Genomic DNA, 27,870 nt, shown 5'->3' on the forward strand with positions numbered 1-27,870 from the left:
CTGCAGGAGAGTCGAGCCGCTCCACCGGCTGCATGCACAGAGCTGACAGCCGCACGGACTGAAAGACAGCCGTTCACCACCAACGTGAGAGTCAGGATGCAATGAATTTCACCGGGAGATACCAGTGAGATGTGCTGCAGCGCTGAGGGAACGGAGAAGGCTGTGACCCTTAACATGGGATTGGTGAGGACATTGCTTTCCATTTTGGCACTACTCTGCTTGTGAGAAATCAACTTTTGCCCCTTGCAATCGTGAAGCACAGAATGCTCTTCCCTTTTCTCGATCTCTCTCAGGTCGCTTAAGAGACCGGGGGTCTGCCATGACATGTAGGATCCATTTCAAGGTTGCAAGCTTTTAGGAAGATTGTTACTACCAACCATTCACCTTCCATGGCCTGCCTGCCTTCACACCCCAGCTTCTGTGTCTCCAGCCAGCACCATTAGGTCTTTCAGATTTCAACCTGCTGTGCCCAGCAGTGCCCAACACAATAAATACAATGCCCGTTGCAGGAGGGATGCTGTAAAAGGCGTACTTTCACTCCACCTTTAATGAGTCTGCTCAGATCACCATTTCCATCCCTGCACGTTGCTGCCTCAGTGTCTCCAGTGCAGTCATGGTTGCAGCCCAACACCTTGTGTGATGCTTGATGTGATTTCCATAGCCTGAAGCTGTGGAAGTGCAAGGGACCAAGTGAAGGCAGGAGGAGAAGGTCCTCGGACTTGAGTGAGAGAAGAGAATTGCTAAAATGTTCCTATGGCATTTTTAAAGCAAGCAAACAAATAAAGCTGCTCTCTATGCACACAAAAGCCTGCTTAGCCCCTTCACGTCTAAAGCCAGTGGTGTATCACGTGCGTTTTATGCTTTACGTGGACCTGGAAATGAGCTTTCGCATTCATCTTCGTGTTTCTATGGTATGAGAAAGCCTACATCAACCTAGGCAGTTCCTTGACACCGTGGTGGGGCTGCGATTTTGGTCTCCTGATCCAGACTGAGACCTGGTCTGCAGACTGTGCAGCCTGGGGAGCCGGTGGGAAAGCCCTGTGGCCTCTTTCCAGCCCAGGTATTTCATGTCTCATGCAAAAAAGGAAGTGCAGGGAGAGACTGAAGCCCCCCTGGGTGGGATGGTCACCCAAGGCTGGAAACCCGGCAGAACTCCTTGGCCCACCCATTAAGCCATAGACAACGTGTCCTACGCTGGTTTACCAGGGAGCCGCGAGCACGTGAGGAGCACGCACCACACCATTGCTGACAATGTACAACTTGGGTTTGCTCCGCATTTTTGCTATGATTACCCACATATCAAATTCTGTGTAGTCAAATAAAGCAAATGTTGATGAGTACTCTGTGATTTGCAAGAACCACCATCAAGATGATAGTGAGTACCAGGACTCACACCCACAGGACGTGCTTTCAAAACCTGGTCTGCAAAGAAAACCAACACCCACTCTACGTACTGCAGACCTGGATTAAAAAAATGATCCAATTCCAGCTGAACAGCCAGAGTTTCTTAAACTTAGACCTTATATTAAAGCAACTGCAGTTCTACAAGTAACTGGTCAGTGGGGCTAAGTATCGTCACGGAGGCCAAAGTCACTAAAGGGAGAAATTAAGAAGAAAAACTTCTAACAAGAAAAATCCCTTCACTTTAATTACCATTAGCAATGCAGCATGACAGAGAGAGAGATAAACACACATGCACCTACACAAATAAGGAGCTTGGGAACACAAAGTAATTACTTTGATTTTTTTTTTCCCCCACCGACATTCAAAACTTCTTAGTCTCAAGAAAGCACATATCAGCAAAAGACTGTCACCTCAGGGATAAATGAGGAATTTGTTTGTAATTCATTTCCAGGAGAATATATCCTGATGTTGTTAATGAAGAGTAGGGACGTGCTCTGGCCAAGTCTAGGAGCCAAAAACACTTCTTAAAAATGTTTATCCACATCTTCCTGAGCTTGTGTCCCTGGAAATGTGGACGCTGGTTTCTGCTGGCTGAGAATTTCACCTCCATTGATTGTTTCACTAACACACCAAGAACCAAGCAAAGAAAGTCAATGAAGCCTCTCAGTTTTTCAGTCCATTTCCAGTTTAGGAAATTGAATTAATCTCTTTACTCAGAGCAACTCAGACATCTACATTCAGGCAATGAAAATCATTACAGAGGCCACTAAAACCTATATCTTTAAAGGTTACAGTGTGAAGATTAAAAGCGCCTCTGGGAAAAACGGAAACGGCTGATCAAAATAAAACCGTTGAGTCAACAGTGGAAAGCCTGGGCAGGACCGGCGCGTTCCAGTACCGACCGATATTTTAAGATGCTTCCTCCACTATATGGAGCGATACCGATGAAGAGTGGATGCTACGTGATTTCACACATCGCAGCGTGTTCGGACATTAGGGATGTAGGAACTGCCAAATGAATTCAGCCCCCTAATCCAGTTAACACGGGGCTGCTACCGGGTGTAAAAACCCATCGAGGGTGCTTGCGGATTGATCTGCCCACCTGCAAAGTCACCTCCTGACCGAGACAGCCGAGGAGGGGCTCATCTTGCCTAGTGATAGACGTCTGCCGTGGATAATTCCACCAGAGCAGGTCACCTCTGCTCCCCGATCCTCGTGAGAAAGCAACGGGCACTCCTAGGAGGCCCTTCATCTCATTTCAAAGAAAATTTAAACCAATTTAGAAAATCGCACTCTAATCATGCTCATTTCTCGCTACTCGCTGTAAAGGGAACCGAGAGCAACCAGCTCTGATGCAGACGTGACTGTGGCAGACCTCTAGTTATAGAGCAAGTATTCATCGGTTCAACGGGTCAGCACATATATCTGAAAGTTAAACTCAGGCTTAAATACTTTGTTGGACTTGAGTGCGTGTTCTTTGGGTTGCCACGGCCCATGCGTCTGCGAAATGCCTGGTGTGTGTTTTAATTACAAAGCCAGCAAAATCGCCTCCTTGAGGAATGTATAATCCATGCAGTTACCAAAGGAAGGGGAGTGACGTGCTGTCATTACCCGGTGGTTCAGCCACTTTCTTTCCATCTTCATGTGCTCAAGTGCTCTCATTACGTGAAAATTACTTAAGGACAAACACGAGAAATGTCATCCCCCAAGAGTCAGGCTCTTTGCTTCCGAACATCTGGTATATCACCATTAGGGCATTTTGGAGTTTTTTCCTAATGCGGAGAATCAGCAGCAGGCAAGGCATTTCCCAGACACACGCAATGAATAAGAAATCTGCTACTCGGCAAACCTGAGAACAAAAGTTGCTCATCCTTAGGCTGGAGTGAGGCCAAACGGCCCAGAGACGGTGAGGGAAGAGCAGTGACTTCTGCGTAAGGACTTGTTCACTCCTCCTGCCTCCCCTCTGCTCCTACTTTGAGCAATTCCTTCGTCACCCCTGATGTCTTATCCTAATTCAAGATAAAGTTCCATTTTCAGGAACATTATCATTTCAGAGCCTTACAGCTCATTTCCTTGTTTGTTCCCTCTCCTTCAGTTGTGCCAGCACAGCTGTTTGCAAGGCCCGTTGTGAACCAGACCGGGGAGCTGATCCTGCCAAAAAAGAGAAAAAGCTGATGCAAAACCCAAAACATAGCCCCTCCCCGCAAGCCGGATCATTTCGCCGCTCTAATTTACTGCGTTGCATCAGGGCCCGCTGTGCAGAGAACGGGACGAGGAAGGTGGTATTTGCTGAGGTGTCGGCATCACGGGGTATATGCAGGCAAATTCTCACCGAGCCTTCAGAGCTGGACGCTGCTTTCCTCCTATACGACGGTGCGCTGTAAAGAGCTGCTGATCTTTTGTTGTGTAGTGACTACACATTTCGCATAGCAAATAAAATACGGTATGTTTTGGGGGTAGTTTTCTAGATGAGGCAGATAAAGCGCCAAGTGCTGTTCCAAGGGAGTATTTCAGACCTGCACAAACCAGGGACGTTTGGATCTACTCACATCTGATGTCCAGCAGGATGCCCAAAGATGGGAGAAACAAAGTCCTTCTAGCAGCTGATTTAACTGATCTACTTTGGGTGTATTGACCCTGCAGAAGGGGATAGGGCTGAAAGGACCCAGGTGACAGAAGACTGGCCAGAGCACATCCCTAATACAGATTATCCTGGGAATAAATTTACCACCTGCAGTCACTGACAGTGAATTAAAAGGATTTTTAAGCCTTCAGACTTCATGAGAGAGACATCAGCTGGAGACAGCATAAAGACCCCATCTCCAAATGTGCCAGGACACATCAGACTCCACAGAAGTCTGTTTTTGTGGCAAAGAAGAAATACCTGGAGGGGATGGTCATGGCTCAGCAAGAAGAGTGCAATTCCTGGCCTTGCGAAGGCTTCCCTGCCCAAAATGACAAAACTGGGACGGCATGAGATGGCTTCTGAGTCCTGGAGGAACATGGGATTCAGAGCATGGGTCCTCCTTGCTTTGGCAAGATGACCCGAGAACCATTTTGAAGCTTCAAGACAGGGGTGTTGCCTTTCCTGTACATCTTAGCACCACGGGCCCATGATTCAAAGACTGGCCAAACTCCTCTCGAAAACACTCATGGCCCTAAGGCTTAGATCTGAATTTCACCAACCTCTTAACCTGGAGAACTGAGGAAGAGACAAGGAGAGTCTTTTGGTTCCCGGCACTGCAAGGAGACTGGGTGCATGCATGAGACTGAAAACAGCCAATTTTGGCACAGACGTGGTAAGTAGAAACGCTTGACCCACTGGGACCCATCTGAGTTCTCCAGTCTTCAGCATCAGGGTGGGCTATATCTGGGAATACTGCATTTTCCACTGTTGTCTCCATAAATATCCATAAAGCTTCTGAGCCGGTCAGAGGAACCGAGACCTTTTCCAATGCACGAGTGGTTGGTGGGGCTCGGTGTGGGGTATGCTGATGTCTAACAAATGTCGAGTGGATATCTTGACAGGAGACCTGATTCTCAGCACTGCTCTTACTTCACCAGCTCAACGAGCTCTTTGCTTTCTTCCTTCTCTGTTGTGACCAACCAGATGAACTGTGCGGCCAACTACGTGGTATTCCCCTCTGCATCTCCACGGGGGAGAGCAGACCAGTGATGTGGGTTTCCCCAGATCAGAGTCACATCTTCCAAAAACTCCTCTCGTTTCTGTGCTGAGGAGCTGGGCAGCTCCAGCAAAGGACATGGCCATGCCATGGCTTCCAGAAGCTCGTGCAGGACTGCAGAAGCTGAAAGTTTGGGAAGGCTCGAGCAGGCACCTTGCTGTAAATGTACTGTGATGTGGAGAGCAGTCAGAAACCCCAAGAAGCACTCTATGAAATGTTGTGAAGACATAAATTGGTGTCCTACTAAAACTCATAGCAGCTGCAGATTTAACTGGAAATTAAACTACACGGATGGGTGATTTGTTCCGGCGTAGTTTTAATGAGTCCGTAACAGGGCAGCTGTTTGGGATGCACGGGGCATCACCCAGCAGCACCCGTCTGGTGAAGGACCGTACAGGGACACAGTCTCTGATCCCCCAAAGCACACGGGGGAAGCAAAAGGAGGAAGGGGAGGGGGGGCATCAAGCTGAGGGGTGTTTTTTAATCCTCTGTGGTTGGGATTTTTGGTTAATGCAGTGAAACCACTAATTACAGCTAATTAAACCTGCACTGAGATCAAAGCTCAGTGGAAACTACAGGGGGGAGAAAACAAGAGAGAAAAGAAAGGAAAAGAAAATACGGATTTTGTTGTAACCAAGTCCTTAATTGAAAACTAAAGCAGCTTTGTTAATTAAAAGCAGCAAAAACAAAATGAGGGCATGCTCCACAGATACACAACATGAGTCCAGCATCATGATGGAGATAGCATGTCTTTCCCACGCTGTCAGCAAAGAGAAGCTTTTCTTCCAGACCCTGTTCTGCTTCTGGCTCCTCTATAGGGAAGGGTCTTCCTAGGATCCATACTGCAAAGCATCGGTGACTTTTACCTTTCACAGCACCGAGCACCTTGGGCTATAAGTACAGAGAGGGGAATTCCTCCAGACTAACACATTTACAGTTTTTATGAACAAGTAAGAGTTTTTCCCACCAACACTGAGTCAAGAGGAGATGGGTCAGTGACCAGCACATCTACACCAGGGTACCAAAAAACCCCACTGATAGCTGACTGTGTAAGGAAGGTGTTCAATCTGTAGGGTTGTCTAGCCCTGACAAGACCCTATAGGATACATATGTGACAGCCACCTGCTGTCCCTGCCATGCAGAGAACTTTACGTATGTGTTGAAATTTCACCCCCAATCTTGATACCCAACAATAGCGACCAACCATCTGGGAGACATTATAGCTACTTCATGATGGAAGTGGCTCCGTTGCACCTGGGAACCTAAAATCCTCCCAACCTGACCTGTGGGAGGTCAACAGGGACCCAACAGGGACCCCTTTGCATGTCCAGAGAAGGGCAACAAAGCTGGGGAAGGGTCTGGAGCACAAGGCTGATGGGGAGCGGCTGAGGGACCTGGGGTTGTTTAGCCTGGAGAAAAGGAGGCTGAGGGGAGACCTCATCGCTCTCTACAGCTGCCTGAAAGGAGGGTGTAGAGAGGTGGGGGTCGGTCTCTTCTCCCAAGTAACAAGTGATAGGACAAGAGGAAATGGCCTCAAGTTGCACCAGGGGAGGTTTAGATTGGATATTAGGAAATTTTACTTCACTGAAAGGGTTATCAAGCATTGGGACAGGCTGCCCAGGGAAGTGGTTGAGTCCCCATCCCTGGAGGTATTTAAAAGACGTTTGGATGAGGTGCTTAGGGACATGGTGTAGTGGTGGGCTTGGCAGTGTTAGGTTTATGGTTGGACTCGATGATCTTAAAGGTCTTTTCCAACCTATACGATTCTGTGATTCTGTGACCCAAGACTTCATGCGACAGCCACTCCTGGACCACAGCTAGGTCTCAGCTATTTCACTCTTTCCCTTGTGCCCATGCCCCTCATATCTGTGTTCATATATTATCCTCTATTCAGTGATTAATATTTCATGGAAAATGAGCCGTGGGCATGACTGCAGTTTGCCCCCTTTTCTCTGCAGCTGAGCCCCATGATACTGAATGCATCACAGCATCATCCCAGCAGCCTTCCGGGAACATCAGCCCCCACAGGCAGGCTGCTCCTAACGCAGGGGTAGAAAGACGTGGCTTTCGGGCAAGGAAACTCTGAAGTAGCAGGACTATTGTGTTTCCAATTGCTCCAGCAACAGGGAGGGAAGAAAGAACAGATCTGCAGCATACTCAACCCCGGCTCAAGCTCAGTTCTACCCGCAGTAGAAAGATACTACCTGCAGTATCCTGTCTAGTGGTCTGCTCCATTTGCTTTTCAATACCCTAAGTGCTGTGGAGGACACGAGTTACAATGCCTGGTACCCAAGCTGTCTACCCAACTAAGGTGGGTTTTACTCAAACTGAATGATCTTAAACGCCCCAAATTTTCTCCTGGCTTGAGTGCAGCCCCAAGGGAGAACATCTGAGATGCCCTTCTCATCCAGTTCTGGACCACAAGTGAGGACGGGCAGCAGAGGAGCATCGCGGGAGCACTGAAGAGGCACCTGAGAGCAGAACAGCAGTCTGCCACTGACCAAAGCTCATCCAGGTCAGGATCTGTTGGACCTGTGTTCAACACACACAAGTCAAGCATCAAGAATGGCTCTTGAAGGAGGCTTCCCTTGACCAGCTACATCCTCAGGCAACCTGGGCACCCAGGCAGTAAACGCAGCCTGCTGTTTCTGTATCTATCAAGAATGAAATCAGAAGGAGAAATAACATTTGGCAATGAAAAGGACTTCTTTCAGAGCACCGGGATGTCTGAGGAATCTCTAATGCACACTGGCTTCCCCTTCCCTCTGCAGCACCCAGTAGATGGCAGCAAGTTATTGCTTATTCCTCCTGACTGGGAGAGCCTTGCGCGTTAGGCAAGGGGCACAAATCTCTCCTGCCCCTGTATAATCAAACAAAAAAATCCCCTGCCTGCCACTTGTAGCTGGAGAGGAGCCCTGAATGCCGAGCATCCAAACCAGAACTGCACTCTGAAATAGAGGACCCTCTGAAATCCTGCTGCTGCAGTTCGGAGATTGTTCCCGGTAGTGTTTTCCAGTTCTCCCCATGCAAGAACCAGAGCGGATGGGACGACCCTGCCACCTCCATGGATGCTTGTGCTGAAAGCAACGGACCTGTTTGCACTGGGAAATTGTAGCACAAGGCCATCTCTGCCTCTTGTCACCGACTGAGCTAGTCCTAAACCCGGAGGGTCTATATCCACTCTGCTGCTGTGATTCACTCAAACTTACAAGCAAAAAGAGAGTGCTTATTAGTGTCAGAGCAGAGGCAGATCTGCTGCTTCCCAAACCCACACTAGTCTCTTCCCATCACACTGTGTGGCCCCGTGCAGACATCTCAGCACCTTGACCTCGGTATCCAACCCAACCGATGATGCAGCAGTTCGACACTGGTTTGAAGCTTCCTTTGAAAGCAAGCTCAAGCTCTAGCTGCATCCTCCTCCATCTATACTGTCTTACCCTCCCCACCTAAATGAAGATGGGTTTTGGGTGAAGGGTGTGTTTCCAGGACCCATTTCGGGTAACTGGTGTTAATTGTAACTGCTTCCTACAAATGCCTTGGCAGTTCTCACTTACTTTGAAACCAGTATGAGGACTGGTGCCATCCTCTCCTGAGTCTCCACAGGGGCTGTATGGGTGGAGAAAAGACATTTGCCCTGAGAATATAAGAATACAAGCAAGTATACACGTACATCGTAGCCTCACGGGTGTCACCGGGAGAGCATAGACACAGAGGAACAAGGTCAAAGCAGCAGCTGCAGCTGTATTTTGCCGGGGAGCGGAAGCAAAGGTCATTCTCTTTTGTGAACGATAAAAATTCAAGCAGCCCTTGTATGCCGATGGATTTGATCACAGGTTTCTGAACTACATTTCCAGGGCTTATTCATGGCCAACTTGTGAACAACTGTCTGGCATGCTGATGGCTTCTCCCCATGCTTTCTCACTTTCTCCAGAGTGGCTGGGATCTGCTGGCAGTGACGATGTAGGTGCCACATCTACTAGAAAGACGTGGTCAGAGCCCAAGGGCCCTGGTAACATCTTCAGCAGCCGGAAAAGAGATTCCTGTTCCCTGCAGGATGGACGGCCGTCGCAAACTCTAACTTGAATGGTAGCAGCAGGGAAACCTCCGATCTAACTCTTAGGTGTACAGACACGTCTGGTTTTCTATGCTGCAAACCATTTAAGGGATGAAGGACGCTTTCAGACCCAGGAACGATGAGCAGCACCACTCAAAAACCTTTATCTTAGAGGTCAAAATGACACTGTGTTGTATGAAATGTTCACATTTCATCACTGGTCTCTCCCTTCCCCTTGCAACCACCTCAATTAACTTTCAAGAAGAGGGCAATTTTATCACTGCTGTATGTCTGAGAAAGTTTTTTTTTTTAAATGAAAAATGAACATCTAAGAGTTGAATGATATTTTATTTAAGGATAAGTCTGAAGCAGAAACCTAGCCCTTTTTGACTACCTCTGATGAAATCTCTGCATAAACATGCAAGTATAATTTTTGGTGGAGATAGAGGGGGAGTAGGAAAGAAGGCACAAGGGAAAAGATCTGAACTGGAATCCAAATTTGAAGCTGAATTTTATCCCTCTAATGCCATAAATCTAATTCTGGGTCTGAAACTTCCAAAATTTGGAGGTATTTGGAACTCAAGCGCAGTCCCAGCCTTTGCGGTATATGCCTAGGTATAATACACAGGAAGAAAATACTGCTTTTTCTTTAATATAGTAGTGGATGCCCTAACGACTGACTGCATTTCTGCTGGCCTAGATACTGAACACACATATAAGGGAAAAACCTATTAATATTTGCAGGAAATTTAGCAAATGCTACAAATCCTTTTGTGACACCTCAGCAGTCAGAACCAGCCTACTTTACCCTTTCTCCTGTCGGTGGAGAAACTCCTCGCTAGAGCTCGCAGAACATGGCAATTTATTTTTTTTCAATGGAAACGTGCTCTGGCTCTGCTTCGTGATGCTCTGCAGAGAGTTTCCCTACCCTGCTCTACCTTGAACTGAGAATCTCAAAGCAAACCTCATTTGAAACAATTTTTCCCCCTGCCACAGTACTACTCCCAAAGTAGCAAATCTTGCTGTTGTCACCTGCAGGTTACAGATCTTTTGAAAAATGTGGTTTAAACAGTAAGAGTCTCACCAGAACCAGCAAGTGTTACATGGGTTAAGATTTTGCTGTGAGTCCTCTACGTGATTTTGGCTTCAGAGGAGAAATATCTTCCCCCTTCGGCTTCCCCAACCAGGGTTTCTACTGCCTAAGGCGCCGACTAAGAGAAGAAGAGGGATGCCCAGTGCTCTTTGAGGCCCATGAAAAGCCTTGAAGAATGTAACAAAAGTGAAAAATAAACCCAAGATCAAACCCAAAATCAAAAGCACGACACCCAGGAAAACCTTGAAAGTTTTTTGGCCCTTTCTCAAATGGTTCAGTCTTTCCTATAAACTTCAGCACATCAGACTTTAAATGCATTCACTTTCAGAAAAGGACCACACAGGACCTGTTCCAGAATTAAAAGTTAACGTATGAAGAGTGATCGTATGAAGCGCGATGTATTGATCGTTAATTGTGACTAATTGCTTCTTGAACCCTGAGTGTCACACTCTCACGGACAAAGAAATATCAAGAGGGCAAGGGAGCAACAGGGGCAGTGAACTGACTGTGTCTGGGGGAAGCATAAGCCAGTTGGCTTCAGATGAGGCTTAGATCCAGCCTGGAGGGCAAAGAGCTCCATAACTGCCTGAGAAAATCTATTTTTCTGTGTGTGTGAAAAAACCACTAACAAACCTATTAGGTCTTTCCATGATCAAAGGAACCCATGACTTCTAATCGAGTTCCTTAAAGAAATCGGAGTAAATGTTGCATTATCTTGCACAACAGCAAATACAAAGACCAGAGATGGGGCAGTGAGTCCCAAGCTGGGTTAGACCCACTTCAGAAATCTTCTCCCCCATTCAGTAAGGATCACCCAGTTCCCTGGAGAAGTGAAGGAAGGTGGTGCAGGAGGTGCAGGAGGGAAGGAAGAGCAGGTGAGTGCGTATTCCTCCATCAGCTCTGCCACCGCTCCCGTACATGAAATAACCACTTGCTCTCTGTTTCTCATCTTGAAAAAGGCAAAACTGATAGTTAGCTACTGCGCAAAGCATTTACAGATTCCTATATGAGCTATATCACAGAAGTACAAATCACTTTTATCCTACATTGATGTTATTTTATGCTTTCTGGGGGTGAACTGTTATGTTTATTTTATAGTTTGAATAGACCTTGGTAAGTGGAGTCCCTGGGGTAACATGAGAACTTGCTTGGGTAATCGTAAATTCAGGTGAGCAGGGCAGGGTTTGGATGCACGAGACACCTTGTTTATTTAAAAGGAGAATCTGGATAATAAGCATTCAGGAGTCATCTGAAGAACAAAAGAATAAAACATACTCTCTAGATCACAGAAATCTGCCCCAAAAGAAAGAGGGAAGCGATGCAGTCATGAAAGCGAAAAAGAAATGTTGTTGAATTTATATTATGGGAAGAAATCTGCATCACAGGTATCACAAAGCAGCTGATGCTGCTGTGCAGAAAGCTCAGGTATCTCTTCCGAGCTTCACAGCTGTTGATGATGGTACCCAGCAGCTCCAATGGTGCAGGAGAAAATCTATTTGTCACGTAACTCATACATGAAGAAGGCTGGTATGTGTTTGATGTTGTGAAAACTGCTGGTCTGGCGTATCACCCATCAAGCAAGATCGGGATGGGTGAACATGTTCCCTCCTTGCCCTTCTCTTCAAACTCCACGTCAGATTATGCAGCACAATGAGTCAGAGCTCCACAGCTATTCAACCCTTACCGCAAAGACCTCTCCAGAAAACGGCCAGCCATGCCGTGCCAGCCCCCAGCAGCGCATGGTCAGCATTTCATTATTTGGGTGCCAGTTGCTGTCAGCACGTGCTCAAGCTCTGTTCCGCCTGCCAAAAAACTGGGCTAATTTATTTAATATTTCAACAGATCAGGGAAAAAAAATAATTTAAAAAAGGAAAGATTGAATTTGGGAACTCTATTCCTTGGAGAGTTAGTAATGGATCTTTCTCTCTCCCCCTCCTCCAGGCCTCAGCATTCATAACTTCTCCATGTCAATGTTATTACGAAGAAATTAATTCAATAATGAGATCATTCCCCATATGAGAGCCCAAGTAAATGAGGCACTCAGTCATACCTACTCTTCCTCATCTGAGGGAGTCACGCTTCTCTCGTAATTCAGTCTCCAAGAGTGATGGCCAAATGATGACACCAACTATTTCCAGTGTTTGTGGTGGGTCATATCCGAGTCTCGTGCAAAACTCTGTCGTTTGACCTACATGCCTTAATTTGCAAGTTCCAGGCTCTTCCTTTGGCTATTTCTTGGGCTCAGCTGCCTGTCACTGAACCTGCTGCTGCCACAGAGGATCAGCCAATACAGCTACTGGTAGTCAGCACCCTACGTCCATGTGCAAAGCACGCACTGTTTAGCGTTTGCTTATTCCTCAAATGATCCCCCTTTAGTGAATAAAGCAACAAGGTTGGTGAGAAACTTGCAGGGGATCGATCATGTCCAGTTTTGTTTTTATTTTGCTCTTACTACTATTTTAAGATCAACAGAACTTGAAGGGAGACAGCATGTGGCATCCCTGAGGTTCCCACACGCTGTTCCTGTGAGTTGATAAAAGTATAAGCCTTCAACAAACCAAAGTATTACTTATCTGGGCATGAATCCAGGCCCCAGATTCATCCAGTTTAAGTTCCACCCAAGATCTATACCTAGAAGCTTTTTCTTGCCTGTGTTTTGGTCTTAGGAGAACCACACCAAGAGGAAGCCCCAAGCACAGACGTTTTGGTAGAACCTCCACTTTGAGCTCATGCTGAGCCCAAGTGATCCATGTTGCTCTGAATGTTGCTCAACAAGGAGGAAAGTGAATATTATGATTAACACTTCTACGGGTTTAACTTGATATCCATGCAGTTGCACGCACGAGTGGTGAAACTTTCGGAAGGAGCTACCTCTGTACATGTGGACATCAAAATAGTAACAGACACAACATGGGGCTCTCTGCTCACCTTGCAAAGTCCAGGTCAGCCTCACGTGACATGGTGATGTTCGTCAGGTTTTGCTGGAGGATGAAGATGTTCCTACACATTTTCTTGATGCCAGATTCACTGATGCGCTTGAAGTAGTGGGCGCCGTTGATAAGAATGCAGGAAATAAGGTGGCCCAAACCTGCAAGGGTGAAGGGGGAAACAAACAATAAAATCACAGGAGGAAGACATTTAGTGACAATAATTCATCATCAAACCCATGAATCAGCACTGTTAAGTGGTACATGTGAACTGGAACAGGAGATACATTGGACTGTACGTGGAAACAGCCCTCAGTATCTTCCTTATGCATTTTAGGAGGACTTTCCTCAAGGTTTCCTTCTTCAGTAAAAATACACAAATGCCCCCAAACACTACAAAACCTCAAAGTTCATAGAATCATACAATAGTCTGGGCTGGAAGGGACCTTTAAAGGTCATATAGTCGAACCCCCCTGCAATGAGCAGGGAGATCTTCAACAAGTTACATTATCATAGCCATTGGTATTTCCAGGGCACTTCCAGATTTATAATCAGGCTTTGCATAATGTCCCTTTCAGTCCCTCTCTGTCTGGGCAGAGCAATGGACCACTACTGCTCCTACAAAATGACAGTATTTTAATCTGTTATCAAGGATGGTATTTTTGCCTGGTAAACTCACAGTCCACAAGAGCAGCCATGATCTGCATTTCAATGCACTTGATGCGCAACCTCTCTCTGATCAGTCCTGAACAGTTTCTTGTGTCTGAATGATGTCTCCATTTTTCCTCTGCTGCTGAAGAACACAGCGAGCTGCTAAAAGTCACAGCCACCCCCAAAACGATGTGTCCATTCATGATGCATTCCAAATAGAAAAAAAACCCCAGCCTAATTCACTCAGTACACAGGTCTGTACAAGACTAGACATCAATTAAAAGTCTGAATTAAGAAAACATGTTCATGTACAGGCAACCAGCACAGGGTATATGTAAATCCAAAACTGGGCTTAAGAGGTGCCCACATTTCATGAAGACCATGTGTATGAATTTCAACCTTACGGCTTAGTGAGATGCCACAGTCCCCATAGCTCTGTCTGGAGCCATTTCGCTGTCTCCTCAAACAGACACGGTAGACCTGAGCTGTAAGAGGAGCTCTACAATGTGCTGGTGATCCCTCAGTTTGCCACGGATTCACACAGCTCAGAAAACAACGGATTAAAAAAATGCTCCATCAGTAGCTACGTGGGTACAGGGGAGAAGTACCCAGATACTGAAAGCCTTCTCTAGGACCAGTAAGCAGTGGCCAAAATAAGGCTAGCCAGGCTTGCAAAGCCTTCATCCCTGCTGACATATTATATTGGGCAATGGGTACATCTCCAGTCCCCACCTTCTCCTGACTTTGAACAACCATCACATAAAAGGACACGTATCCTGGCGCGCAGGCAAGAGAACTGTGCGTCAGCGCCACAAATAAATACAGGGGAGATGAACCAAGACATTATTTATATTCTCCAAGGTAATCACGACAGATGAGACATCAGAAGAGCTAATGTTCTCTAAATTTAATTTTAGAAATGGAATGGCTACACTTCGGATAGGAACTGCGCCGTAATAGAGCTGTGCTTGTAATATATACACATGCCCTACGGCTTCCCGAGGAAGAACTGTCCTGGATGTACGTCAGCTTACTGTTTTCCTACTCAGCGTGGGCCTGTTTCTCCTATTCAGCCAGATAAGCTCAGAAATGGTATGGAGTCACCAGGGTTTTTGAGTGCCCTGGGTTTGCATGGGTCTCACTTATCAATCTGCTGTAGGTGGCAACAGTCTGCCTTACCCCCAAAAGGAATACTGTTGAGCTTTGGGATGAGAATGAAAAATCATTTTGTAATAACCAAACTCTTATGGTAAATGCCTGACCTTCAAAGATGTACTGGAACTTGTGCTGCTGGAGGCTGGCGCTCATGGCTTCCTCGATAGCACTGATGTCCTTGTTGAGCCGGACAACGAGAGGGTCATAGTCCATACTCTCCACGTTGGCGACGATGGCGTAGTTCCCTTGTTTAGCCAGCGGGATCAAGTAGTGGAAGCAATGAACTCTGTGAGACAGAAGAGAGATATGTTACAATGCAACAACCCCGATGTTATGGAACGCTTTGCATACCCTTACATTCCTTCCAATGTTCAAGCAAGTAGAAAATAACAATAATTTTAAGAAATGGGTGGTTATGTCTGCCTTAAACACATCCTCCTCTTGTATGTCATTGTCCCACATTGAGAGGTGAATACAAAGGACCCTTCATTAACACATCTGACCTACATCATCCCAGTAAAGTAGCCAAGTGCCTTTTCACCAGGTTCTCCAACTTCACACATGCCGGTTCAGCAGCACTTCCATACTGATGCTGAAATAAGAACTCCTTCTCCGTACCATAAAGACCTAATAACAGTTATAACGGGCAGAAGGAGTGAGCCAGGGGACACTAAACGATAATTAGCAAGCCAAGGTTGTGCCTATTCCCAAGCATTTAACACTACTGCAACTTTTTTCTTTTCTGTTCACCTGCCTGGTAGGGCTGTAGGCAACATGCCCAACCATCATCCCTCCACCGAAGGAGAAATTCTGTGCATTCAAATCACCTATTAGGGTTCTGCAAAAAACTGTAATTAAGTAATTTCTCTCAAACCTATAGAGGAAAGTGCTATGTCCCGCAAAGTCAATAGCAAAACTCCTTCTACTTTTGTAATTCTTGGGTTTCACCCGCGACACTCAATGGGGACAGGAGGTTGGTTGGTTTCTTCTGAATTTCATCTGTCAGGGAAACACGGCCAAATCACAGCCTGGGTGAAATATCCCTTGCATTCGAAGCGTAACTCAGGATCAGCCCACTGAGACAGAAAGTTCACACCACGCTGGCCCGAACAGCGGGGAGTTGTGTTGGGGTGGGAGAAGCTTTGACAAGTGGGTCCTCGCCTTCATGCCCCCATCCTCTTGGAAAATGTCCTTGAGGTGGCCATCACAAGCAAGTTCAATTTAGGGTAATTCCAAGAGTAAAAACATCTATTTGTACTCTTTAGTGTCTGCTCCTATATAATTCTATATGGGGCTTTTTACAGGAAAATACTGTAACAGACATTAAGTAATCTAAAACTCCATGGTTATTTGTAACAAAAGAAACGGTTAACGATCTGAATGAGCCAACAGATTTCCTTTAAGGAAGCAGATATAAATCCAAGGAGCAGGATCTCAGCGACTACTGTCCTCAGGTCATGCCCACACGGTACTGGAGGAGGAGAAGCCAACGCCGGGCTGGTGCCAACCTGCATCTGGCAGAGCTGTGAACAAACGGGGGGCCCTAAGGGAGGAGAAATACAAAGGGATAATTGCGTCGTCTCAAATCCGCTTTGCTGTTTGCTGGTGTTTTCTTAGACTGCACCTGCAATAGCAAGAGGCCGGATAAATTCCCAGGCTCTTTACAAATGTGCTCTGAGTGCCTGCTTAAAGCACAGGGTTTCTGTGAATGAATACACATTGTGCTATGCACCTTGGAAATGGCACGGATCCGGGGAGATGGCGTAGGAGTCGCAGAGAAACCTGCTGGCAACAGCCATCAGAGGGACTGGGATTTTTCTCTGTTACTGCAGGTGGTTGCAAACGCAGAGTGATGAATATGGGGAAGCTCCCACCCTGCTGGGGATTTTCCTGGTTGTTAGCATCTCTTTTTCTCAATCCTTTCCACCCGTTGCACAGAGTAACATGCTTTGGTGTATTTACAGCATCAAACTGGGGCTCCTGTTAGAAGCACTAGAGGAGGTGGGCAATGGTCTGCTCTAAAATGACAGTGAAAATTTTTTTCTGAATTACATTTGCACTTATTTCTGCTTAACTCGAGTGTGATGGAAAGCCACAGAGATGGGGAGCCACAGAAAGCTCCATTTCCATACCTTAACAATATTTTCCTTGAATCCTTCAAACGCCAGCTCATCTGTGATGCCTGCAATCAAGTGGCCAGCAGATGATGGATAGCAGGTTGAAGGGCTGCTGACAATAACTAATGTGTATTTTTTTTTAAAGCTACATACTGACTTCACCAGAGCTCTGCCAATGTACACAAGGACACAATATGGCTCAGGATATGTCACAGCAGAACAAACTGATGGTCCATCAAGTCTCACTGCCTGTCTCTGATATCCGCTCCTATTTGATGCTTCAGAGAAAAGGGAAGCAATGAAAATACACCTGGCCGATACGATGCATAAGGGAAAAATGTCTTCCCAGCCCCAGAGCGGACAGCTGGCAGCCTGAAGAAAGGGATTTGCTGCCTTTGATCTTTGCATGTGAAGTCAGAGACATCATAACATTATCCATCCCTTTAAAAAAATCCAGCTGGTTTCCCAGTTTCTGTTACTATTTGAAAAAGTAATACGAAAAGCTCCAAAGCGCAGTGGCTAATAAATGTGCAGACACCTGTTAAGACTATTAAAACATCATTGTGCAATTTGCTAAGGACAAAGGCCCCGAAAACCCATTTTTCCTAGTCTCTGACACATAAGACACAGACCTCCCTATGAAATTCCACTTTCGGTATCCTGCCTCCATCCCATGTTTGGCCATCCGTGGTGATGGGATCTGGTACTTCTGGACTGACCTTTGATGCTACAGCAGGCACGTATATCTGTCTCAGGTGCCATAATATGTACTCTGGACACAATCTTAACCTATAGCCTCCTGAGCTCACCCACAATACCCAAATTCAGGGCTTTTACCTGACTTCCAAATGCAGAACCAGCAGGCAGCGGTCAGCCATCTCTTGAAAAGACCTGGCCAGCTCACTCAGGGTTTGCAGGATCTGTTCGGATGCAGGAGGGTGTTCCATACTGGCATGGCTGTCCTGGCCAGGAGACATGGCTAGCAAGAGAAGACAGTATAAATTTGTGACATACTTCATCAATACCCCTTGGCTTTAGCAACCACAGCATCTTGTCTGCTTCCATCCTAAACATGTGTGTTCTCCCCCACTTTGGGCTGAGCAATAACGTCTATAATTTGGGAGTGTAGGAAGCAACAAACTGCTTCTGCAATTGATTAAACTCCAAAGTGAATCTGAGGGGTTTAATCAACCACCGGAATACATTTGCTTGGGAAGATATTGCTCTATGATGAGTATTTCTGTAGCTGCAGAATCCGGGAACATTTATCTTGCTCTGCTCGGAGTGAGAGAAGAGCTGCTCGGGAGCCAAAGCGTGGCACTGACAGGAAAGATGGTCCTTTTTGGTCACCACAGACTTCCCCATGTAATCTCAAGTGAGTCTTTGCCTGCCCGTACCCCTTCAGAGGCATCTGGGAGGCTTTCTTCGTTCTTGTTAATAAAACACAGCTCTTAGGCAGTAAAGCAATTAAAAAGCAGGCGACAGGTATGAGTTGGTCATGGACCAACTGTTTCCCTCCCACTGAGGTCTCTTTAAAAAACCACCTTGAGTTTATCCCAACAGCAAGAGCATTGTCTCTCTTGGAGAGGTGTCAATGCAGCTGTAACTCTGCAGCCTTCATCCCTTATATTTTATCACAGTGCCTGGACCCTGAACCTTCTCTCCGGCAACACAAATCGCTGCCACTCGAGCTAAAGAAGTAGCTTCACTAACAAAAGTAACACGCTGTTATCATATATGCCGCCCTAATTAGAGGAAGCGTATCCCAAATATCTGAGTTCAAGTCCTTGTTCAAGCAGCACTTTAGAAATGACTTCCTGCATAGGGTGATTAGCAATGTTTGAAATCAGGCAGCCCTGCTTAGAAAACTTCCACTTCAATTAAATATGCGATTGCAAGGGATCTCCTGGATCATCAAGTCCAGTCCCCACAAGCCCTGTGTCCCATGGCCTTGAGCATAAACTTGTGTGCCATATTTAAGTTGCTCAGATTTCTACCCTTGCTGGCTCCTTCAAAACATCACTTCTGTAACAGCCAAGTTTGGGATCTAATTTCCAGCCTAAGCTTATTCACTGATGTTTTATATTTGGTTCTTCATATGCCAACATTATTCTCTGCCTTATGGAGTTCTCCATCCCTGGCATCCCTCTTCACAGAATCATAGAGCCATAGAATCGTATAGGTTGGAAAAGACCTTTAAGATCATTGAGTCCAACTGTTAACCCAGCACTGCCAAGTCCACCACTACACTATGTCCCTAAGCACCACATCTACAGGGCTTTTAAATACCTCCAGGGATGGGGACTCCACCACTTCCCTGGGCAGCCTGTTCCAGTGCTTGACAAAAGCAACTCTCTGCACCCCTTCTGGTTTCAATTAATTTGTCCTGAACACGGGGAACCAGAGCTGAACGCTGTATTTGAGCTGCAACTGGTGCCACAACGGGACTAGAGCTTTCCCATCTCCCCTGGGAATCCTCTTTTGCTCTGCCGTGGCTGCTTTTTTTCATGGTTGCTTCCCATTTTCAGCTCATAGTTGTTCTGTGATCAACCTGAATAATGGACGTATGCTATCTGCTAGCTTTAAGAAACATTTCCTTCTCTCTTTTCTTGTGCTAACGTTCGTTACACGATGAACACTTAGCCAGACACCAACGCAAGTCTGCACAGAAAGGATTTGTACATCACCAAGGAACTGTTGACAATAAACTTTCATTTTGATGGAGACTGATTAAGTAAATGTCACTTGCTGCTGTTTGTACAGCCAAAGACCTGCTTTGAAAGAGGATCCTACGCCGAGCTTTGGATTCGCTCCTAAAATTAAATACACCTTCAGATCTAGTCGGAAAAGGAAAAAAAAAAACGAAATGAGGAGATAAAAAGCCCCAATCTATTTTGTGCAAAACAAATTGAAACAGAGGTAAACATACAAGACAGAACTGTACAATTAAAGGAGTGCGACAAAGCAAAAGGAAAAGATTGCACACAGCAAAGTGCCTACTTGTGTATCTAAACGTACTGTGTATTTATAACAGAGAAAAGCGCGCACGGATGAAGCCATGTAAAACACGGCTCCTGGAAGTAGCCTCCTTCAGCAGCTCCTGCAATCCCAGCAGTATTTATGAAGGTTTTTTTTTTTAACCAAGGAACATGGTAGAGAAAGTCATAGCCTGGCAAATCCTGCTGAAAATAATTAACTGGCTTGGAGTGTAAAAGAGAAATAAAGAGGGAAATGAGAGCGACAACGCACCCAGGGTGAACAGGAATAGCAAGGATGCCCCCTCCCTAGCACACCCCCACCCTTCTCCAAGCCTCTCTCTGCTCACTGAGGTCTCTCCCACAAAGAAAATGAAATTATCAGTGAGGGGGTGATGGGCTTATTTACACAGCCTCTAATTTCCAGATAACGGTGTTAAGAGATGACTCTCGGAAGACGCTTTGGAAGAGCTGTTTGTCCAGCTGCCACCCGCCTTGCAGCTGTAAGACCTCCAAGTGACATTTGTTTCCCTGGAGGGTGGCAGGACTTTTGTCTCAGGATCAGGTCTAGGGTCACACTAGAAAGCAGGAAAGCTCACCTTTATTATGGGGGGAAAAACCCATCTATTTTCAGTCAAAAATCCTACATTTTGAGAAGTTTCTATCGGCCTCACTCCTGGAGATGGACTCGCTGCAAGAAGCATCCCTTTTTAGCAGTGCCGGGGCTGTAGCCTCTGGTTTGATCGTGCCAGCAATGCCTCCCTGCAAGCAGTGGAGATGGATGGACCCATCATCCGAAACGCAAGAGTCAGCTAGTTTCTGCAGTGGAGAGACACATGCACAATTTTTCTACTCTCTAGAATTCATTTACAGCAATTTAAGTGAAGCTAATTATATTTGTCAGTGGAGATAAGAGGAGGAGGGAGACAGGGACAATCTGCTCTTTATTTAAAGCCAGAGCACTGAAGTCCTTCTGGGTGTTCAGAGCCCCCATGGCGGGGAGGAGGTTGGCTTGGGGGATGCGTACCAATTTCTCCCGTGCACGATGAGGACACTGAAGTGTACTTTTGCTTTTTGAGATCAAAGGAAGCCTTTCAGAGCCCATCCATTTTCCTTTCTCCTTCTTTGGACATCCAGAAAGGACCGTTTTACAGCCAACGAGAAAATCTCATTTCTTTAAGCCTCACTCAAGACAGTTTTACTCCATCATCCTTGGCAACACGAACCCACAGAAGGAGCTGTAGCAGCAAAAAATAATCAGAGCCTAAATTATTAAGGGGCTTTGAATAAAAAATGTGATTTGGAGCTGGCTTTGGAGTTGCCCAGTTCTTTGGGCAAAGGGTGACCCTGCATTGCATGGACATTCAACCCACCAGAGCACACTCTGAGCTCTCTGCTTAAAGAGGGAGATATCTCCGACTGAAATGCTGGAAAAGCAAACCAGCAGATCAGCAGCCATCCACTTCTTCTTCCCCTTCTCCTCCTTCATAACCTATTTTTACACCACGTTAAACATATGAGCCCTCCTGGACAACAAAATACCCAACGGTTGGGTAAGCAGTGGCCAACACCTTGCTCCACTGGCCCTTCTCATCTTGCAGCCTAAACAGATGAATTTCATTTGTCTTAAGTGATCTTCCCGTGATGCTGGATAACAGTTACGGTTTTGTTTGGGATTTCTTCTAGCTTGCTATAAGCACAGCCAAGATATCTCACTCCAAGGAGAACGAATGTTTCATTCCAGCAAACCTGAGAAAAATAAACTTAACACGCTCGTTGTCACCAATGATTTCCATCATTTTGCAATTCAGTGCGACACTGGTGCCTCTTGACAGATTGTGCCTTGTAAATCGATGGATGTAAATTACCAGACCTCTGGAATATTAAACAAAACCTGCCGCATTGCCCATAAACAAACCTCTGTAACCAATCAAGGTCTACAATAGCGCGTCCTGCCCGCTCCCTGCTTGAGCAGAGTGACTGCTAACAGATTTGAATGATTTAATAGCGCAAGGAGAAAAATCAGTCTAAGGTTACAAGCTCTGCCTCGGGTCTGGTGCAACCTGAACCTGAAAAATAAACCTCCAACATGCTCAGGCTTTACATAGCACTACGGGCATTTGCTTTACAGGGGGAAAGGGAAAGGCTCACAGAGAAATTTTACAACTCTGTCGGGGAAAAAAACCCTTCTTATTGGGAAAAGAGATGCGGTATGAAACGCTTGCTGTGCCCCGCAGGTACCATTAGGGACCAGTTCACAGCTTTTTAAATTTTAATTTCTTATCCCTTTCCTCTCCAGAAGAGGAAACTCCAAAATAATTGCAAATACACACACGGAAAAGGAAATTTCTTATGGGTTACGTGCTGGACTACACCTTTAGAGACTCAGGGTTAACTCTTCTCTCTGCTGGAGACTTTTCTGGGGATTTCATGCACCGCTTTCTCTTTCTGTGCTTTAGTTCCCAGTGTGTAAAACCTGGATAACGTGTTTTTATCCATCACTGCCATTAAAGCTGACTCTGAGCTCTCCACAGCTCCTGTTCCCACAGCTTTTAGCTTCACGAGATGACGATGCCACCAGGAGACAAAATCGCTACTCTAACACCAATAAGAAAGAAGAATATCTGGTTATTTGAAGGAAAAAGCATTGGGTGAAGCTGGGAAGAATTAGATATGTGATTATGTGGGTTTTTTTGAAAGGAGATAGAGTACAGCAGTACAGTGTGCACATTAGATGCAAGATCAAGGACTTATTTCGGTGAGATTTCTGAAGGAAGACATATGCCAGGAGACCTCTGTCTTCTGAAGCCAAACAGCAGGAGGAAACGAATATTTTTAAAAATATGTCACCATTAAAAAACCACCTCTCTTTCTGTTAAGCCATGATCTGTCAACGTGGGCCAGAGCCGAGTAAAGGAAAGCTGCCGCTGTGGTGATGCTGGTGAGCAAGGGCTTTGTGGGGTGACAGGAACGTCGCCGAGATGCCCACAGCCCCACCGAAAGGTGACACAAGTGGCATGGGGCATCGCCTCCACGTAGCTGTATGGAGACGGCTGCGTTTGGCCGCAGGAGCTGGGAGATATGTTAGAACTTGCTGGAGATTAAAAAGTCTAAATAACCAAAGAGAACCAAACAAAGCAAATAAACTCAAATGATTTTCTCTCTGTGGAAATAAATACCAGGACCCTGCTCTCAAACCGCTTTGCTTTTCCTGGTTACACATCTTTCCTCCCACTTTTATCTTTTATTGCTCTTGAGATGCCGTCTCGATCTAATTTAGAGTGTAAGCTCTCCGAGGAGCAGAGGCCTTCTCTTTTTATCCTTTTGCAAAGTGCTCTGCACACCTGTGGTGCTCGAGAAATAATGAACAACAACAACTATATGCAACCCATATGGCCACTTGGACTGGTTTCTGGCTGCAGGAGTATTATTTGAAGCTCTAAGGCATAGATCATTCACTGCCTACCTCTAAATTGGTCTGTTTGGGGATCTCAGAGCTGCAGCTTTATAGAAAAGGACTGGAATGAGCCATAAAATCTGGAACTGGATTTTGATTCTCCCGAAGTTCACGAGATTCATTTCAGAGCTACAAGCATTCAGGAACCAAAGCTAGATTTTGGGTTTGATATTCTCCCCCTTCCTTTTCAGAAGTGTGAACCTTTGGGCCTCTTAGATATGGCTGAACACTTAAAATATTTATGCAGATATTGCTGCATTGCTCGTTTTAACCTAAATTGTTCTCTTTATAGATTTTAAATATAGAGAAAAAAATCACTAAGAGCAATGACATCTCCCAAGACTTCCAAGATCACAGAATCATAGAATGGTCTGTGTTGGAAGGGACCTTTAAAGGTCATCTAGTCCAACCTTCAACGTATCTGGCATCTAACACTTTGATTTTTGATGTCAGCTGTCTTCTTCACATAGGCTCCAAACCGAAAGGCAGTTCCCTAGTCCATGCAACTAGCAAGGACTGTGGCTCTGCACATCGGTGCTCTGACCTTCACTTCCACAACGATGGGTAAGATTAACTCTTGACTCCAAGACGAACTTGTCTCTACAGACGCTTGTTTCTACAGACGCTTGTCTCTACCGACAAGCGCGGGAGCCGATGAGCAGAGGTGACGACAGTCAGCGCCTACCTAAGCCAAGCACCGAGTCTCACATGCAACGGCCGCAACCCTCCTCCTCGCCCCTGACCCCTGCAAAGCTCTGAGATATGGAGAACATTTACCACGCACGTGTGGGCTGAGCACACAGCAGACCATATCGATTGATAGAGAAACACAGGAGAGAACAGGGATTCTTGTTAAAACAAAACAAATACCAAGAAAGGACATACTTTAAGAGGTCGGGGCCTTTCAAACAAGAGATGGGAAGACGGAATTATCTAAATATTCAGAACTGGTCTGGCTCACCTTTTACTGGGATCAATGGCAAAACCACTCACTGGTGCTGAAGGGGCAAAGTTATGCCAGCACTTAAAGGACAAGCAGAAGTAAAGAGAAAGCAAGCTCAGGGAGAGCTTCTCATTAATACTACTCACAGCAAATTCCTACTAATGAATCCTGTTGCCTAGCAGAGGCAACCAGGACTGTATGGGAAGATACTTAAGGAAGGGATTTTCCCTTGCAAATCTCCTTGAGGTTCTGATGAGGATGGAGAAGGAAGGAGAACTTGTGCCCAAACTCTGTGAAAAGCAAGACAAAACTGAAGGCTGGCATTGAGAGCTTCCTTCCATGCCTCTCTGCCCTTCACTCCATGTTAAAATTCAAGTGTGGGAGAGGGGACAAGGCAGCGTGCCGGAAAAAAGCATCGCGACCTCATTTGTGATGAGTGGTGATAAGCAGGCTGGGCTGCAGTCCCCATCAGTTCAGTAAACACTAATGATGAGGAGAGCACAGACTGTCACTGGTGATAAAGAACAGGCTAAACACTCTATTAGTTTTTCATTTTGTGAATTAATGTTTTTTATGGTGTGTGTACACTCGCTAGTTAATGAATTGTCTCGTTAGAGCTGCCTGCGGAGCTCCTCGTCTGCCTCTGCTGGCAGGCATAAATTTCACAAGGAAATCAGCACTTTTAAAAAGGCAATAACTCCTCTAAAAGTGGTTTGTTTTCCATTACTTTCTGCAAATATGCAGCCTCGGGAAAGGGATTATCAGGGGGGAAAAAACGGTGTCTCCAAGCTAGAGGGGCAGGGCAAAAAGTGACTTGGTTTAGAAAGCTTAGTAAAAACCCATTCATCTGCTTTTGAGTTATGGAAAGTATTTTTTGCCTGTGTGGCGGTTCCCACCCTCCTCTGTGCTTGGTTAGCCAAAACCAGCCACACGCTTCACCTAATTTTCATTAAAGACAGGGCAAAATCATAGCTCCAGTGAAGTCAATGGAGACACTTCCATCAATCTACACAGAGCCAAAAATTCACCAGCAAACTAATTTCTTTACCCATTTGTCACTGGTTTCAATAGGCGGAGACGACCTTTTAAAAATGGTCAACATTTGTGAATGAAGGAGCAAAAATGAGTGGAAGGAAAACAGAAAACCTCAAGGCCAGCTGCTTCGTACAAGGCACCGTGTCCTTAGAGCTGATGGAGATGATTTTAGCTCAACTGTCAATAAAGAATGCTTCACAGCATTCAGAATAAACATAATGTACTTATCATCACATTAATGATATTTCAATGGTATCTGACTCAGAGCACGCCAGCTCCGCTGTTAACTCACTGGCGAGCATCGGGCAGGAACGATGGGCATTTGTGAAAAATACAGAAAAATGCACATTGTGTGAATCAAGGCAGAGGGGAACAACAGACATTTATGCACTGACTTCATGGAAGATTCTCCACACCGCTGTTAGGATGTGTCCTACATGAATTGAAATGATTAATTTTTTGGCAGCTAAAAGAATAAGGAAGATGAGCTTGGGCCATGCACTCGGATTAATATAAAAAGAAACCCCAAACCTATGAAAAGCTGTCAACCTGCACATAAGGCTGCCTTAGAACTAGAAAAGAAAAATCAGTGATTGGTATTAGGACACTCACAAAGCAGCTTAACTGAGCCTTGAATTAAAAACTGAGGGATCAAGATGTTTTGTTAAGGGACTGGTCAACTGGGCGAGGAACGGGGGTGATGCTCCAAACCATCTGAGATTCCACATAACTTCCCTTGCAAACACAAGCATAAATTCAACTTTTTCCTTTCTTTCCTCAGAGTCCTCCATGATATTGAGCTGCACCTTGCCAATAAATGCCCTCAAAACATCATTGCAAAACTTCTCTGGGTAGAAGATGTCCTGAGAGGGACGTATTTCTAAAACGACCTTAAACCTCCCAGTCTATTGCACTCACTGGAAGAGCAGGGAACAGAAGTCCTGTAGTCAATCGGTGTCCTGATGCCCAAGAGCAAAACTGCTCTTCTTTGCAAGAGGCAGGGACAAGGTGAAGAAAGTGTAATGAAAATAAATACAGTTAAGTGGATACCTTAAGGATCCTTCTTTTGACTGTTGACAGTTATAGATAGAAGTGGTTTGGGGGCTGTTTGTTTTTAATAGGTTGGTTTGCAAAGCAAGAGGAGGAGCAGCAGGGAGGTCTGTGCTGGAAGACAAACAAGAATGAATGAGTCTTGTCCAGGAGGATATAGAGGACGGTGTGAATATGCATATCCATGGGAACTACAAAGGGTTTTCAAACGTAGGCTGAAGAATGGGAAACACACAGAATCCACTCACAGGAAAAGAGACAAGCACAAAGATGACCTTAACATCAGCAGGAACTTTAGTTACGTTTTGCATCAGATGCATCAGACTCACAGTCTGACTTCTCCACAATTCTCGCTTATTTAAGAGCCATTTCCCCCAAGTCCCATACGAATATAAATGCTAGTTAGATGAGAATGATCCCATAGCCCACGCACCGTGGCAAAGTGACTCACTGGTGACGTCAACGATTGACCACACTTTTGAGTCTGGTCACCTAGTTTTGAAAATGATTTTGCCTCTTCCACACTATAGTAAGCTGTCACCTCTAACAAGCCAAGGAGAAGCAGGTGGACTCACTGCTATTAATCTTTGACACCAACGAGTCATTTTCTTCAGAAGAGATAAACAGATCCTAATGCATTGAACCAACTGGAGTGGACAGCAGGCTCTTTGGAGTTATTTCCACAAAAACCTTGATTTGCTGGTATTACTCATGAGGGATCCTCATTGTAAAATGGTTTGAAAGCACTGCTAATTAGGTCACTTATTTACATGACAATCCCCTGCGTTTAAGGCTGGTGGGTGGGAGGAAAGAAAGATGGAACAAGAGTAATTAGTGTAATCATGACGGTAAGCTAAGTGCTGACCCCACGGCACCAGATCAATACTGGGACTGCATCACGGTGGTGTGCCTATTGTGTGAGATAAAGAACCATAAATGCTGAGCATCCAGGTCAGAAAAACAACGTCTCATTTTCTAACCATTAAATATTTGATGTAAAGCGTTGAGGCTGGGGAAAGCTGCAACCACCAATCCATAAGAATAGCTTTACTGCAGACATTCAAGGGAAAAAAAGGCACTGAAAGGCACTAGGAGATCACTTTGGCAAGAAAACAAGAGCTTTTAGTTGGCTGATGACTGTGTGGTTTCATTCCCTGAGATCCGGCAAAGCAGACCCATATTTAAGCTATGAAATTTTATCGCCAAAATTATAAAATAAACCAAAAGAATCTTTTAATGCTCAGGCTTACCAAAACAGCCATTTTGTCTTCACGAGGTCAGCAGTTCCCTGCTCGTCTTGAACGTTAGTCTTAACGCTTTGGTGTC

The 27,870-nt window shown here is 45.6% G+C and overlaps 1 protein-coding gene across 1 annotated transcript in view; it reads right to left on the reverse strand.

Annotated features, from left to right (window-relative positions):
• EXOC4 (exocyst complex component 4) overlaps positions 1–27,870 on the reverse strand; it is a 421,757-nt gene that overhangs the window by 18,252 nt on the left and 375,635 nt on the right. The window contains exons 15-17 of the mRNA XM_072857159.1: positions 17,922–18,063; positions 15,075–15,253; positions 13,163–13,322 (exon numbers count right to left, since the gene is read on the reverse strand). Coding sequence (XP_072713260.1) covers positions 13,163–13,322; positions 15,075–15,253; positions 17,922–18,063 — 481 coding nt within the window. The remainder of the gene's footprint in view (positions 1–13,162; positions 13,323–15,074; positions 15,254–17,921; positions 18,064–27,870) is intronic.

This window comes from Ciconia boyciana, chromosome 1 (genome assembly GCF_034638445.1).
Source record: "Ciconia boyciana chromosome 1, ASM3463844v1, whole genome shotgun sequence".
Taxonomy (NCBI): domain Eukaryota; kingdom Metazoa; phylum Chordata; class Aves; order Ciconiiformes; family Ciconiidae; genus Ciconia; species Ciconia boyciana.